The sequence below is a fragment of the Propithecus coquereli genome, unplaced genomic scaffold, assembly GCF_000956105.1.
Source record: "Propithecus coquereli isolate 6110/MARCELLA unplaced genomic scaffold, Pcoq_1.0 Scaffold213, whole genome shotgun sequence".
NCBI lineage: Eukaryota > Metazoa > Chordata > Mammalia > Primates > Indriidae > Propithecus > Propithecus coquereli.
The window spans coordinates 2798011-2810958 of NW_012146412.1; the positions used below are offsets into that span (position 1 = coordinate 2798011).

Sequence of the window (12948 nt, forward strand, 5' to 3'; positions counted from 1 at the left end):
GCACACAGCTAGAAAGACAACTTTTCCTAATCTCTCTTGCCGCTAGATGTGGCGAGGTGACCAGATGTTCACCAATGAGGTACATGTAGAAGAGTTGAATATACTTCTGTGAGGTCCTTCATGGACAGGGAGTGGGGCTTTCGCCTCTTATTCTTTTTCCTGCATGGAATGCAAATGTAATGACCGGAGCCCCAACAGCCATTTCAGACCACAAGGTGACCTTGAGAAGAAAGCCAAAAAGATTAAAGGAGCATGGGTCACTGATACATGGAACACCCTACGCGGCTGGACTGCTACCTCCAGACTTCTTTTACATAAGAGGTAAATAAACCTCTATTTGTATAAGACATTGATCCCATACGGTGGAACATAATTCTAACTGATGCCCTTGGGAAACTGTTGAAGGAATGTACACTCTGAAATATTAAGCATTTGGTGTACAGAATACGACAGCAGACACGCTTACAATGCAATTAACAATGCCAACAGTTTATCTTTGAAAGGCTCTGAGTGACCTTGTATGTAGAGATGGCTTGTCGTTACAGTACCGAATCTAGGGTAGGCAACATGCCCATCAAGCATTCGTAAGGGTGCCGCCCTTAAAGCTTCTGGGAGCCACGAAAATCATGTTTTATGTTGAATAATTACCAAAATGAAGTGATGACATTATAAATACTTCACAGTATTAGAGTTTTCAATTGTGAGGATGTAAAAACTTTTTAAAGAATTTGTTTTTAACTAATAAGACATTTTTGAGTGCCTACTAAGTACCAGGCACTGTGCTAAACACTTACATAATTTCACTTAATCTTTACAAGCACATACAATTATTACTCTCACTTAATACCTGGGAAAAGAGAAGGTGTAAGTCACTTGCCCAAGGTCACATGGCAAAGCTGGAAATCAAACCAAAGGCAGTCAGGTTTCAGGGCCTGTATCATGAAACACTGAACTAAAGCATCTTCCGTGTTTATATTCTTCTAGATAGTTTTGAGCATGCTTAGCTCCTCTAAATTCTCCAGTGATCTATGTCAGAATGGCTGTCCTTGTTTCTGTGAATTAGAAAGCTGAATCAGAGAGGGCTTGCTCATCTCTAGGCAAGATTGGCACATGCAGTGACGGTGTCAACAGTTTGACCCCAAGGGACAGAGAGCCAAAGTCATGCTCTGCACACTGACTTGGTCTCTTCCTTGAGTGAAATTTTGTCGTTTAGCTCTTTTTTTTTTTTTTTTTTTTGAGACAGAGTCTCACTCTGTTGCCCGGGCTAGAGTGAGTGCCGTGGCATCAGCCTAGCTCACAGCAACCTCAAACTCCTGGGCTCAAGCGATCCTCCTGCCTCAGCCTCCGGAGTAGCTGGGACTACAGGCATGTGCCACCATGCCCGGCTAATTTTTTTCTATATATTTTTAGTTGTCCGATTAATTTCTTTCTATTTTTTTTAGTAGAGACGGGGTCTCGCTCTTACTCAGGCTGGTCTTGAACTCCTGAGCTCAAACAATCCACCCACCTCGGCCTCCCAGAGAGCTAGGATTACAGGCGTGAGCCACCGCGCCCGGCCCGTTTAGCTCTTTAAATGGAAGGAAATAAAGGGTCACTGATACTCAGTCTGGGAAGATTATAACCACCTTTGAGTTAAGACAAAGAAACACATATGTTTGTTATATTTTAATCAGAATCAGACATTTAATGGCATAAAAACATTCCATATATGGCTTTGCTGCTCCGAAACTCATGAACTTAAACCCAAGTATGACACAGCAGTTTTAAGAATTATTTTGGCCAGCCTCCCCAATCCCAAAAGAGATTAAAAAGTAATAATGTAAAAAAGTTAAGGTCAAGGGGTTTTAAAATCACATCGCAGCAATGACTAACCATTTGTTTCCTGGTGGCTTCTACTCCACCCTGAAAGCTGCTAGCTTAACCGCTGTTGAACAGGTGGTTAGTTGTTAGTTCCCTGGATGACTGTCCCTGAAGTGAAGCTATGCTCTGCGGACACATTAGGCACTTTAAGTGGGGTCGTTACCTTTTCCAGGCTGGGTCCCGTGTTTGGCTCTCAAAAGCAGGTAAAGAATTTACGGTCGAGCAGAACGCTCTGTGGGATGCAGCGCTGGGATCTCAGGGCGTTCTCGCGGACAGCCGTACCGGGCGTTCTGGGGAGCTCTGAGGGCTGGCAAGCAGGTTGCTTAGTTTCTGCATTTGCCGTGGACGTGGGCACAGTGGCTCGTCCGGATTTTTATTCCAGCGTCCCGAATGACAGCCCGTCTACCCAGAGTGACGCTCAAAATATTTAGCAAGCGGTGTGGCACGGACACTGACAGGACAGGTGCCACGTAAACACTGGCGAGGCCGCGGGCGCGAGCTGGCGCAGGTCCCCGCTCTGCGTCTCCGCGCGCCCCGCGTGGCGCTGGCCCACTTGCCTGCGCGAATCCCCTCCCTAATCCGCCTCATCCTCGTCTTCGCCTGCAGTGGCAGCTTCCAGGGCCGCGAGGGCTTCCGCCACCGCCGCATCCTCATCCGCGGTCTCGCCGTCCCCGCCTCTGGGGGAGCCGTGGGCCTCCTCCGGCCGGTCTCCCGGGTCGCCCGCGGGCGCGGCGTGAGCAGGAGCCTCCTCGAAGCAGACGCTTGGAACTTCCGTAGCCACGGCCTCGTTTAATGAATCCCGGCTTCTCTTCACCGAGAAGGGCACGTGCGGACCAGGCTCCTCCGCCCCAGGGGGCGTCCCCCGCAGGGGCTCGTGCTCGGCGTGGTCCTTGAAAAGGTGGCCCTTTTCCTCACCACCGGCACTGTCTGCAGCCGCACCCCAAAGCAGAGGGTAATCCGGGGCTGGGATCTGGAGGACGCGGCCTCGTGCTTCCGAGGCCAGACTCTGCGCCCTGGAAGGAGCTCCGCGGTCTCCGCTGCGCACGGCCCCGTCCTGCTGCGGGACCGGGCGAGTCGGGCGGACGCCGTCCGCAGTGCCGGCCCGGGAGCCCCTGCCGTCCTCGGGCGGCCTGGCACTCCCGCCGGGCTGCGGACCCGAGGCAGGGCCGACGCCATTGAGAGCAGCGTCCGTACAGCGTCCCTCTCCAGGGTCCCCCTGCGGGAGCCGCCCTTGCTGCGGCCAGCTGGACGCCTGCGGACCAGTCCCTCTGCCTCTGCTCGCGGTTCTCGTCAGGCTCTCCCGCGGAGGGTCATCTTTCTGCGCCAGGAATTCGCTGCTGGGTTTGCCTTTTAGTTTATCAGTGTCCTCTTCGTCTGACTTGCAGCTGTTCACTTCGTTGACGTAGCCAGGGGAGGGCACTTGGACCGGATCAAAGAGATAGCTGGGGGCGAGAACGACCAGTGAAGAGCAGCCAGACTTGCCCCATCTTTCACACTGCCTACCACCGGCCCTGCTGCTCTGCTATTGCTGCCAATTTAATTTATGTGATTAGTTATTTTTAAAATCCATGTAAGTGTGTCTAAATCGTATCGATATAGTTGGTATAAAAATGTTCTCTCACTGGAAATAGATCTTAAGAAGAGATCTAAAGGGGGGCGTGAGTGGAGAAGTAAAATACAAAGTGGTTCATGGAATTTTAAAATCGAGAAAGTAAATACAACAATGTCCATTAAAAGGGACACAGAGGGTTAAGTACTGATGGTCAATCCCCACGATGGACTATTATGCTGTCATTACACTGATAAATACGAAGTCTGTAGTTGTATGAAAGATACTTATAATAAATATTTTAAAAATAAAGCCAAACATCACATTATGATTACCGTGGAGTAAACCTTATATATGTTCAGGTCTGGAGTAGAAATAGAACATTTGTTAACTAAGCAAGACCATCAGTTAATTTTTTTCCTTTATCTTATGTAGCTCATTCACGTTACTTGAACTTGTATGAAATGTAATATGGACAAACTTAAAAGCACATATGTGATTGGGGAGATTTATTTTCAGTGATGCCGTTTCAGGCATCCTCGGAAACCCAAGCTTTTCTTTGTGTTGAAGCTCTTTGAAGAAATGTAAATTCAACCTAAACCAAATACAGTCTTAGAGAACGATGGTGTTCCCAACATGCTTTGGGAAGTGAGCAAAAAAAGCTTAAAATCTAGGCCACATGTCCTCTTAAATGGTATCAAAACAGTTCCAAACTTTAATTTATGAGAATGTTGACTGTGTCCCGGGTTGGATAACATGCACTGAATTCGTGCTTGGTCTTTAAAAGTGCCTCCAGGATACTCACAAATTCCTCCAGTTAGGTGAAGTATTTTTCAACCTTACCTTTGTATCATTTTACAGCACCTGCACCCCATCTGGATTAGTTTTTGTTAGCATCTGGAAAAGAAAGTGTGAGAGGCAGAGAACACAGTGAATGACATTTTAGTAGGAATTAGGTTTGCTTTTTCTTTCTTAGATACTCAAAATTAACAGAGGCACAAATCTCGGCAAAAGGGTACCAAACATGCAGGTCAGGCAGGGGCTGGTTACCGGGAACCCTCCATGTTCCAAAGCCGTGGATTCGGAGCTCTCAAACATTCACGACGCCTGCCCCGCGCGGCCCCTTGCCCCGCGCTGTGCCGCCGCGCGTTAGCGCTCCATCCCCATCACGGGCGAGGGAGGCGCATGTGGGAGGATGCCAGAGAGAGAGAGTACCGGCGGGCTTTCTAATCCCTCGTCTCCCACCGCAGAACGGCACCGGCGCACGGCAGCAGGAGGTGTAAGAGGTTCCTTGCCAGGGGGTCAGCCCTCAAGAACTAAAGGACGACTGAGTAAGATGTCTGATCCACGGAGCTCCACGAGTCAGCCCGAGGAGGTTAGGGCCTGAGTCATCAGCACCGGCACCAAATGGCTCCTGTTTTGCCTTTCCCGTCACCGGGGCAATCTCAGTTCTCAGTCGTGGCCTCCCCGCTCTTGCAGCTCTAAGACGTGTCCCCGTGGGGACCCTGGCAGACGGTGGACTCACTTCCCACCTGCCCACTGCCCCCGGCCCTCCCCAAGCTGGATTTCCCCTATCATTTCCCTCTGAACAAATCTTCTCTTCATATAAAACTGACCACGTTGGTCTGCTCTTTCCTCAGAAAATCCTGAAAATTAGTATGGACAAATTGCGAAGTCATTCTCCATGTGTAACATCAACAGCCTTTAGAAGGACAAGCCAACAAGAGAATCGAAAGCCCAGCCCTGTGTCTCCAGGAAACGCGTGCACTGGGAGGACAGACAGCGCTCCTTGCTGGCTGTGTCCCTGCCTCCTCTGCCATCTCTGTCCTTCCTCCTTTCAATCATGGATGAATTTCCCGGGATGCTACGTCATAGGCCTTTGCCACAGTGAAAATGACTGGGTGCTTTTTAAGATGTACTGATGGGTTGGTTGGCCACAGGGAACTAGATTTACACTGAAAAACAGAATCCACAAATAACCCCCTGTAGTAAGCTAAAAAATGGCTCCCCAAAAGATATCTGGGTCCTGATCCCTGGAACCTGTGAATGTTACCTTATATACACCCCTATCCGCACAAGTCTTTGAATATGTGATTAAGTTAAGGATTTTGAGATAGTGAGATTTGCCTGGATTATCTGGGTAGACCCTAAATACAATGATATGAGTGTTTCCGGGAGCAGGTGGAGGGAGATCTGACCACGGACCGAAGAGGAAGAGGCAATGTGACCACAAAGGCAGAGATTGGAACCAAGGAACGTCCAGGAGCTGGGGGAGGCAAGGAACGGATTAACCCCTCTGGAAGGAGCGTGGCACTGGTCACAGCCATATTTCAGCCCAGCAATACCAGTTTCAGACTTCAGGCTTCTAGAACTGGGAGAGAATAAACTTCCATTGTTTTAAACCCCAAATTTGCAGTAACTTGCTACAGCAGCACAGGAAACTAGAACATCCCCAAGTCCCTTCCTTCTTGACCACCAAACCCAATGTCAGTTAAAACCTTCTCAGGAGGACTAATGAATCCGTAGAGAGTCCCCCGGGCCACCTCACCCCGCGTGTCTTGTCACCCTTTCTCTCCTTACTGTGCTTCATTTTCCTTCCGAGCACGTGTTACCACTGCATACTTTGTCGCAGGTTTATTTGTTTATGATCCTTCTTTTTCACAATGAAGTAAGCCTTTCTTCCAGTCTGATTCCCCAGCACTTAGGAAAATACCTGGTACACAGTAGACAGTTAATAACTATTCGTGGAATGAATGAATTACCTAATGGCTATAGGTTAAAAATGAGAGCAGTAGCTGAGGGGGTCTGTAACCAGTCAAGGCATTCCTGGTGTGTGCCAACCATGGCACCCCGGTGTGCCAAGGTGGACCCTGGGGACAGAAAACTCAGCGCAGAGCCCAGCTCCGCTTCCCACTCGCCGTGGACTCAGGACCTCGGCCACCTCTTCTGTAAACAGGGACAGTAATATTCCTACCATATGGCGCTGTCGGGGGATTACCTAATACCCATAATAAGCATAAATCAGTGTTTGACCCAGTCCTGTTTGTATAGAGCATATTAAAAAAAAATGGGGGCCTTGAACCCAAGCAAGATGTAATCTAGTTGCCATGACATAGGCACACAATCAAGAGTATTAACAATACTGAGCAGTGCTTGTTTCTGGAATAAGGGCCAAATGGTATATTTCTAGCAGCTGTGACACCGATTGAAGGATAGAAACCCCAAGTGCAACAACAGTTCCACAGAGAGAGAAATCGTGGTGTGGGGGGCTTCGCCAGTAATAAATGCATACAACCTTTTACTTTTTCAAAACACTCTCAGTTAAATAACCCCATTTCCAAAGCCCAGGATTTTGTTCCCAGCTTCTGCCCCCCGCTTACGTTCACTTTCTGCTGGGAGGTCATAGGTCAGCTGTATGAATCAGCTGGGTGAGAAGTAGCACCTCCTCCCCTCCCGGCCCTCCCCCTCCACAATCTGCTCTGAAATCCTGACTCTTTCCATACTTGCAGTGCATTTGTTTATCCTGGACTCTGTTTTAAAAAAATTAGGATAGGTGGCAAAAAAACAGTCAAAGAAAAGGAAAGGGGCTTAGAAGTGTTGGAGAAACACAAAGGCAGACTGGATGGTAATCTTGTAACTGAAGCAATCATAAAATATTAATCATTGAAAACCTCAGGTCAACTTTATAATGAGAGTTGTCCATGGGAAGGGTTTCTTCTGAAATAAATAAATGAAAAAAAGAGAAAGGAAGAGGGAAAGAAAGACAAAAGAAATAAAAGAGAGAGAGAAAGAAGAAGACCAAGAAAGGCCAGGCATGTCTTGAGTGACACCGTGCGTCCCCAGAGACGCAAGACTGGCCCTGGGCACCCCTGCCCAGGAGGAGCTGGGCCACTGTCCCCACCTTCTGCTGTGGCTCAGGCCACAGGAGCAACCTGCACCAAAATGAGATGACTGCTCAGCTTTGAAAGCCCAACTCAAACACCGCCACTCTCCTGCCTCTGAAAGAAATGATACGTCCTCCGTGGCTTCTGGGCTCCCTCCTCCCCCAGGAAAACCACACAATCTGTACTGTTCTTCAAAGCCATGCAGTTACAAAGGCGGTTTTGGTGGTCTGCTCCTTGCAGGACCAGGTTTGCAGTTGGGATTCTCCCCCATTGCCTCCCTTCGGGGCACACCACATGGGTGTCCCACAGACCTGGTCCGTACCTGAGGGCCATACTTCTGCGCCTCTCCGGAGCCCAGTGCGGACGGCCTCTTCCTGGTTCGAGGTTCTGCCCTCTCTCACCTCGCCCCGTGCTTTCCTTCCCCAGCGACATTCCTTCTCTCAACCAGACAGGCCCTAGCGTCCGAGGCTGTGTGACCGCTGACGAAAAGGGTGGGGACGCACGTATTTCCACCCAGCCCCTGCACGCCCGCATCTACAATTAGTCTTCCTTATATGATGTGTCAGATTACATTCTTTTCTCTGTTCGTATGTCCCTCCCACATCCACGTCTTGCTTGTAGCAGGGAGTTCTCCTGAGTCCAGGTGCAAAAAGGAAATACTCCTCATCTGGCACATGAGATATGGAAATGGAAGAAAATATATGCTCTTTCGATGTGAGACTGAGTTGAGAGCGAACCGTCTGCCCGCTTTCTTCCTTTCTTCCCTTTGACCACAGCTAGCTTGAAGGTAAGAGCTCAGTCGTTGGGTGCTTTATTACTGAGCAGAATTGAAATTTGCTTTCCCTTTGGAGTTTAAAAAAGCAACAGGGAAGCAAAGGGCAGGTCCTTTGCTTGGTTTACACAGGGGAAAAACAAACACCATTAGGATGGCTGTGTCCATCCACTGCTCCGGGAGCCCTGTGTTTTGTGTTGAAGTTAAATAGTCCTGTGTTTGAAGATGGCCATGCTAATGCCCGTCAGTTGCTGGCGAAGCCTCCTTGCTGGAAAATCCCGATTCACAAGGGGGTAGCTTTGGAGGTGGGGGAAGGGAAGACCAGAGAGGGCTGGGAGTTTTCTAACCAGACAGAGAAACTGACTATTTGTCAGGAAGTCATGGGAATACGAAAAAGGCTCAACCTATCTGGAAAGAGCTGCCTTTGAATAGTGCTAGTCTTAAAGAATGGCAAGGACAGGTCAAAAGGACACAGGAGTTAGCTTATAGGAGTTTTGCTGGCCAAATCTGGAACAACTGGAGCATCAGAATAAATACGACTATAAGGCTTCACGAGTCTACACTGAGAGAAATAACATGAGGGAAATGGAATGTTCTGCCTTGCAAGTAGGAAACCAGCCAACAAACACACAAGAAAGAATGGATCTAGAAAAGCGCCAGTTGACAGCCATTCAGGTAGGAGTCAGCAGTGGCCTGAGACTAGTGGGTGGAAGTCTGAGGTGAACAGTGGATCTCGTCTCGCGGTATCTCCCCACCGCAGGCACAAGGGTGTCCTCGCGCAGCACCGCAGCCACGCGATTGCAGGCAGTGCTGCCGTGGCGAGACCGGTGGGATGCACGGGCATCGGCATCCCCCTAACCGAAACATGCAGGGTATTTTGCAAGGCACCTGGCCTGCACTCTTCGTGTGATGTTATGAAAAAGCAAAGAAAGACCGAGGAGACCTCAGAGGCATGACAGCCCAAGGCGCTGCACGCCCTTCTTGCTGAAAGGTCACAGATTAGGTAACAGTATTAAGTCAATGTTAATTTCCTGATTTTGGTCATTGTATTGGGATTATATAAAAGAATGCCCTGTTTTTAGGAAATGCATAGTGAATTACTTAGAAATAAAGGAGCATGGTTTGTATAACTTATTAAAATGATTCAGAAAAAATTTGCGTATGTGTGTGTGTAGAGAAAGAGGACAATAAAGCAAATGTGGTAAATATATTTAGGGACTCTGGGTAGAGGATAGATGAGGATTCTTTGTATTTTTCTTGCAACTTTTCTCTTAAGTCTGAAATAACGTCAAAATAAAAAAATTAAAAGGATAAAAAAGGTGCGAAGTTAAAAATGAAAGTGCTAATCTAATGTCAGTTTCTGCTTCTTACAACCTGGGCTAGGACCTAACACCTTCAGGGACTCACTGATATTAAGATATTCCCTATAAATTAGACCATGCAGAAAGGTCTTGGAAGGGAGTTCGTCAAAAGTCCACTGGCCTTGCTGAATTTAGGTGTCATCCTGTGTACGTGCGGAAGACCTTTGCGCAATATACAGTCCCACGCGCTAGAACTCGGGGCACGTAAGTTACGATTCTTGTCCTCAGGCTGCTGCTGCATCTTGGGAAGGGACCCGCTGTCCAGAGCCCTGGTGCTGGCTGCCTCCCATCGCACCCGCACTCCTCACGGGCAGTGCCCAACCCGCGGAGCCTCCAGCTCCCACGGAGCACTTCATACGTGTCACTCGAATGAAGGACTGACTGGTGAGCGACAGGTAGGAATGACTGAGTGACGGGTAGGAGATTTTATAAATTATTCCCATCGAGGGTCTACCCCTTTCCATGATCAAATCTCACTCTACCCAGTGGTCCAAACTACGGGCCAAATGCAGGAGCTGAGAGGGGTGCGAGAGAACGTGGTTCCCTTTCCCAGCTTGGGAAACAGAGAAACCTCCATCGTGCAATTCCAAGGGTCAAAGATGTTCTCCTTCAAGGGTTCTCGTCAACGAACTTTTAAAGCAGCTGTTGGGAACTGGATTGGGTTTACAGACACTGAAGTATTTGGAAGAGAGATACAAGAAAATGAAACACATACATTTCAGCTGTTTTGAAAAACCAACTTGCTCATGTTTAGAAAACACAGCCCGGGGTTTCACGTAAGCTGGCCGGTAGGTGAAGTCAGCAAATGCTTAGTAAGCCACTACTGGGGGCCGAGGTCCTGGCTCAAGAGAAATGAATGAAGGTAACTGCCAGGAGCTGCGTCCCTTCCCAGAAGAAATGAGAGGCCGCCGGCCCAGCTTCACAGACAGCGCTGAATCTACTGCGCAAAAGCCTGGAAGACAGACTCCGGACGCTCGGTCTATCTCCGTGGCAGCATCATTTCCTCCTTTCTGGACAGGCTTAGGAAACTCACTGGGACAAATTTTTCTGGGGTGTTTAATTTTCTCCTAAAGAGGCCGAGCATCGGTTATTTTGGAGGACTTGAAAGACTGCACGCAGACTGTTACCATCAGCACCACCAAACAGTCCGTTTCGCGCATTCTCGGTAGTCGACGTGCAGATGTCTGTGTTGGCGCCACCTAGAACTGGGTTCGATGGGAATTTGTGTGCACAGATGTGTTCACAGGTCCCCCCCTCCAAAAAAAGGGCCTTCCTGGTCAAAATAGGTTTGGGAATAACAGAGATTGATCTGCTGATGAGCACATTCGTGGTTATGAAAAGGAACGCTTTCACTTTGTTTAACCCACTATTTCCCCAAATTATCTGACCACAGAGCTTTATTTTCATAACAAGCTTATTAACAATCAACAGAACTCATGTTTTGTGGGAAACTTTGGGAAAAATGACTATTGAAGTGACATTCATAATCATCAGGGGAGTTTTATGCCCCAAACTAACACTGTCGTGTGGTGTTTGGGTGAACTTAGCCAGGCAAATCTGTGCCGAGGTGTAAGAGGTCCACGTCCCAGCCACGACTCCCTCGCCAATGGCAGGGACGTGGGAAAGTCACTTCATCTCACATCTAATAGTCTTCTGCCTGGTAAAGTGGGAAAGAAAGGGAACGTCCACTCATCGACTCGGCTCACATTTTACCTCGCTGAGTGCTGAGAGCCGCGCTGCAGGCAGGCACTCACGCTGCCCCTACGCGGGTGGGGCGCCCCACTCGGCAGTTTGCAAACTAGCCCATCGCAGTACTGCTGTTTGGGCCCCAAGTCCACGCTCATCCCAGGCCACGATCCTGAATAAACAGAGCAGGCTTCTCCTCTGGTTCCTCCCTCTGGCCCCAGGCTCTCGTCTCACTCCCGCAGGCCCGCAGCTCTTCGGCAAAGGTCTCTGCCAGGAGGGGCTGCTGACCAGCACCTGGACCCCTGAGATGGGGACAGAGTGTGTCACAGCAACGTCCCTGGGAGGGATGGGGGTCTCAGATCAGGGAGACCCCTGAGGGTGGAGGAGGTGGCCCCTTCTCCACTGGGGATGGGCTGGGGGAGGTGCCAGCTACCGGGTGGGAAGGCAGCTGGTGGGTTCCAGAGCACTGGCCGGTGACGCTGAGCCTGCTGCTGTGCCTGCATTTTAATCTGAAACCATGCAAAAAATAAGTTTCCAGGCCTGGTGCGGTGGCTCACGCCTGCAATCTGAGCACTCTGGGAACCTGAGGTGGGAGGATCACTTGAGGCCTGGAGTTTGGGACCAGCCTGAATAAGAGCAAAAGACCCCATTTGTACAAAAAATAGAAAAATTAGCCGGGCGTGGTGCCTCGAGCCTGTAGTCCCAGCTACTCGGGAGGCTGAGGCAGGAGGATCATTTGAGCCCAGGAGTTTGAGGCTGCAGTGAGCTACGATGACACCACTAGCCCAGGCAACAGAGGGAGACTCTGTCTCCTAAATAAATAAATAAGTTTCCAGGAGCCAAAGCCATCAGTCTCTGAAAGTGAAATGTCTGGGTTGAAACTGGTGTTTCTCAGTGAAGGGTGGCCCTGGGCCCACTGGAATTGTACCGTTTAAAGGGCGGCCGCTCCGGCCTTCCCCAAAGCTGCCTTGTTGGCGCTGTTCGCCTGCGGAGGGTGTCGGCTGCTCCCGTGGAGTTCCCGTTGCAGGAACTCGGAGGAACAGGCCAGCTCCTGGTCCCGAGACTCCATTGCTGCTGCGTTCACAGGATCTTTGGATCTTTCATGTCTGTGTTGAATGCGGAAACAGATTTTTTTTTTTTTATAACACAGTGATAACGTCACTCCCTTTTTTCTTCCTTTGGTGCTTATAGTATAATATATATACAATACACAATCATTTTAGTGGGTCTGGAAAACATTTCATATGGCCCTTTCCTCCATTCACGACCTGATGCCATCGTTTTCCTTTTCCTATGTAATTACTCTACTGTCCTTGTGAGTACAGAGAAGTTACATGTAACTTGCCCCAGGTTTTAAAAGTTGGAAAGTAGGACTGTGCAGCTATTATTGATGTTGTTGCTATTGTTTTCATTATTGTTAATATTTCCTGGCATCCATCCTGGTAGGCTCCGTTCCCCTCTGAGCCTCTGCATTACGCAAGCAGCTTGTGCTCGGTCGGTTTGCGGAAGAGGCCCGGATCCTCCTGGCTCGGGCTCCGACAGAACTGCGTGGGTGTGCTTTTGCGCCTCCACCGCCAGGTGGCAGCACACAGCGGCGATTTCACCCTGATTTCAAAGGCGGGACGAGTGGGAGAAAGGCCTCCGACCCGGGAATCACCGCACAGAAAGTGCGGGTGCCTCGCCGTAGCAAGGTTAAGGAGGAGGTGACGCGGTCCGTATTCCAGAAGGTTACTGCCGCCGTGGCACCACATCTGGCAGGGCCTGGACAACGGTGGGGCCAAAAGGCTGCTGCGGCTCCGCTCGGTCTCTCTGCGCACCGGGCCCGCGGCGGCGCGA

The 12948-nt window shown here is 49.6% G+C and overlaps 1 protein-coding gene across 3 annotated transcripts in view; it reads right to left on the bottom strand.

Annotated features, from left to right (window-relative positions):
• Positions 1–1663: 1663 nt before the first annotated feature.
• The window catches only part of LOC105810512 (chromosome unknown open reading frame, human C4orf19), an 89499-nt gene continuing 78214 nt past the window's right edge, over positions 1664–12948 (bottom strand). For 2 of the 3 annotated variants that reach the window (XM_012644504.1, XM_012644507.1), the window contains 2 exons: positions 4253–4306; positions 1664–3302 (listed from right to left, as the gene is read on the bottom strand). In XM_012644504.1, coding sequence (XP_012499958.1) covers positions 2435–3302; positions 4253–4284 — 900 coding nt within the window. In that variant the 5' untranslated portion in view covers positions 4285–4306 and the 3' untranslated portion in view covers positions 1664–2434. Of the gene's footprint in view, positions 3303–4252; positions 4307–7615; positions 8093–12948 lie in introns of those variants that run through there. The other variant, XM_012644506.1, reaches the window with a different exon arrangement.